The sequence below is a fragment of the Stegastes partitus genome, unplaced genomic scaffold (assembly GCF_000690725.1).
Source record: "Stegastes partitus isolate 25-593 unplaced genomic scaffold, Stegastes_partitus-1.0.2 Scaffold878, whole genome shotgun sequence".
In the NCBI taxonomy this organism is placed as follows: domain Eukaryota; kingdom Metazoa; phylum Chordata; class Actinopteri; family Pomacentridae; genus Stegastes; species Stegastes partitus.
Genome location: NW_007578609.1, coordinates 272,803 through 275,176, shown reverse-complemented (window position 1 = coordinate 275,176; position 2,374 = coordinate 272,803). Strand labels below are relative to the sequence as shown.

The following is a 2,374-nucleotide window of genomic DNA, read 5'->3' as shown; positions in this document are numbered from 1 at the left end:
GGTGGTAACGAGCTCCTAACCAGCCAGCTCAGCCCGTCCACAGACCTGTGTCATGGAAAGTGCTCCAGGTAACGTAGTGTCATGAGCCGTCAGCCAACACAATGAGAAACGTCCTCCAACATTGTCCCAGTGGAATGAAAACGTACCAGATGTGAACACAAAGCCCAGCTTCACCTGATAGACGGTTCAATCGCTGCAGGGCTCATGACAGTCGTGACGCTCCATTGTTCATACGTGTCGAGCGTTTTGTACGTGTGAAGCAGTGAACAGAAGGGATTCCTGCTGCCTTGCTCGGGGGTCAATCTGTGTGAGTTCAGACAGCGGCGTTGCTCCACCGCCTCAGGTTCTGTTCACTTTTTGGTTATTCAGGACACAAACTTAAATTCTATAAAATATTTTGGCAGATTTTTGAGGATTTCTTGTTTTTCATGTGAATTTTTGTGTTTTCATCAAAAAAACCCCAAAAAACCTGTGAAGCCATTTTAAGGGTTCGATATCTCCAGAAGTTTAACTCCAACAGCCACGAAGTGTAACGAGGACACAGACAGAAGAGCTTCTGTTAGATCTAAATGATTGGATGGATCCAGCAGAGGACACATGTTTAATTATTGGTCCCTAAAAATAAGCTTTATGACTGAACCCAGGTCGGTGTTGATCCCCAGAGAGTTCCTGTCAGTGTCTGTCTATAGATGGATCCATGGTTCTACTAGAATCCAGTCTCTGGTCACATTTCACCAACTGTTGAGGCTCTAACATCAGTAGAACCTGATGAGGTGAAGTTGGACCAGACAAGGTTCTGATTTTAGATCTTTAGACTAAATGTTGATCACTGGTAGGAACCAGAACCTGGACTTCACAGGTTCTAGATGTTGGTTTATATGAGCTACAAGCTGCTCCATGTTGATTTGTGTTTAATTTACCAACATGAGGCTGATTCTGAATCACTAAATGTTCCTAAACTTGATATTTTCACACATGTCACGATGAAGCTCATGTTTCTTGAACCACATGTCGACACTGAACCAGAGGAAACGGACTCACAGTTGGTTTATTTGCTGTGATGGAATTCCAGCGTCTCTGTTGATCTTCAGGTCCAGTTTTCAGCGTTTTCTGGTCCTCCTGGTGGTTTACGGGGACCTGAAGTGAACTGTCACAGCTGTTAAAGTGGATATTGAAGGTTTCTCCGTCTGTATTTCCAGTGTTTCGGAGGTGGCGCTGGTCGGACCTCCTGGACTCTACCGCACCGGCTTCACGTCGGTCGGTCCTCTGGCTGCCATAACCGTGGCCTGGACCCGGTCCGAGAACAAGCTGGCTCGACTGCTGCCGGTCTGCTTCGCTGCCAACACCAACAGGTCTGGACTTACCTCAGTACATGTACTGGTGTGGTGAACTGGACCGAGTGAGCTGGTCTGAAACACGAGCGACTGTTTACAAAGATAAATCTGTCAGTTTAATGACGTCTAAGGTGGCCTCAGGAAGTCCTGACCTTCTCTCTATAATCTGAAACCGAACACTTCTTTATTCCAGAATGTCCGAGATGTTTCTCTTCAGGAATTTTATCGTAGTCGATCCTGAAACTACATAAAATAAGTCTGTGAGCAGAATTTAACTGAAGTTTCCAAAAACAAGATGTAACTTAAGATTTGAGATTAATTTGGAAAATGTCGTCATGATACTTAACAGAGTGATTAATGCACAAAGACGGTCCTCCTTTCCAGTATAAGTGTAGAATAGGAGGTACATGTTGTACCTTCAGCCCTTCCCTCTGCCTCCGCTCTGTCAACACCAGCCCTATGTCTGCATTTGCACATCATCTCTGCTGTATGTTTAGCTGCTGAAGTGGTCTGATCTGCACTTCTTGTCTTTCCAGTTTGCAGTCGGAGCCCCGGTGTGTGTGGTTGTACCAAAGTAAGGCTTTAGCGTCATAAGAATGATTGTTATGTGCTGCTGCAGCTCACAGGGAAGCAAACCACTAAAACGCACCTCTGTTCATGTTTTCAGGGGAGATGAAGGCGCTGCCGACGGGAACAGGTAGGCGGCGCGTCCTGGAACGTTGTTGGGGGGTAACACTGTGCACGATGATTTTATTCACACTGTGCTGTTGTGTGGCTGCAGAGTTGAAGTGCGGCAAGTCGGAGATGACGCTGGTGCTGCCCGTCACCTCCCTGAGCGAGATCAACCTGGCCGAGCTGCAGCTCAACAGCCCCACCTGCCCCGTCAGCTACAACAGCACTCACCTGACCGCCAGCATCCCACTGAGCGGCTGCGGAACCAAGACTGTGGTAACGTGAAACATTTCTAACGCATCCTGACATGCACCAGGCAGAGCTAGCTTTGTATTCTCTTCTTGATGTCAGTAAATGTACCATAGACC

At 47.1% G+C, this 2,374-nt stretch overlaps 1 protein-coding gene across 1 annotated transcript in view; it reads left to right on the top strand.

The window, feature by feature from the left end:
- Positions 1–983: 983 nt before the first annotated feature.
- LOC103365827 (mucin-22-like) overlaps positions 984–2,374 on the top strand; it is a 7,421-nt gene continuing 6,030 nt past the window's right edge. Inside the window, exons 1-5 of the mRNA XM_008293373.1 lie at positions 984–1,042; positions 1,200–1,352; positions 1,871–1,908; positions 2,002–2,031; positions 2,116–2,282. Coding sequence (XP_008291595.1) covers positions 984–1,042; positions 1,200–1,352; positions 1,871–1,908; positions 2,002–2,031; positions 2,116–2,282 — 447 coding nt within the window. The remainder of the gene's footprint in view (positions 1,043–1,199; positions 1,353–1,870; positions 1,909–2,001; positions 2,032–2,115; positions 2,283–2,374) is intronic.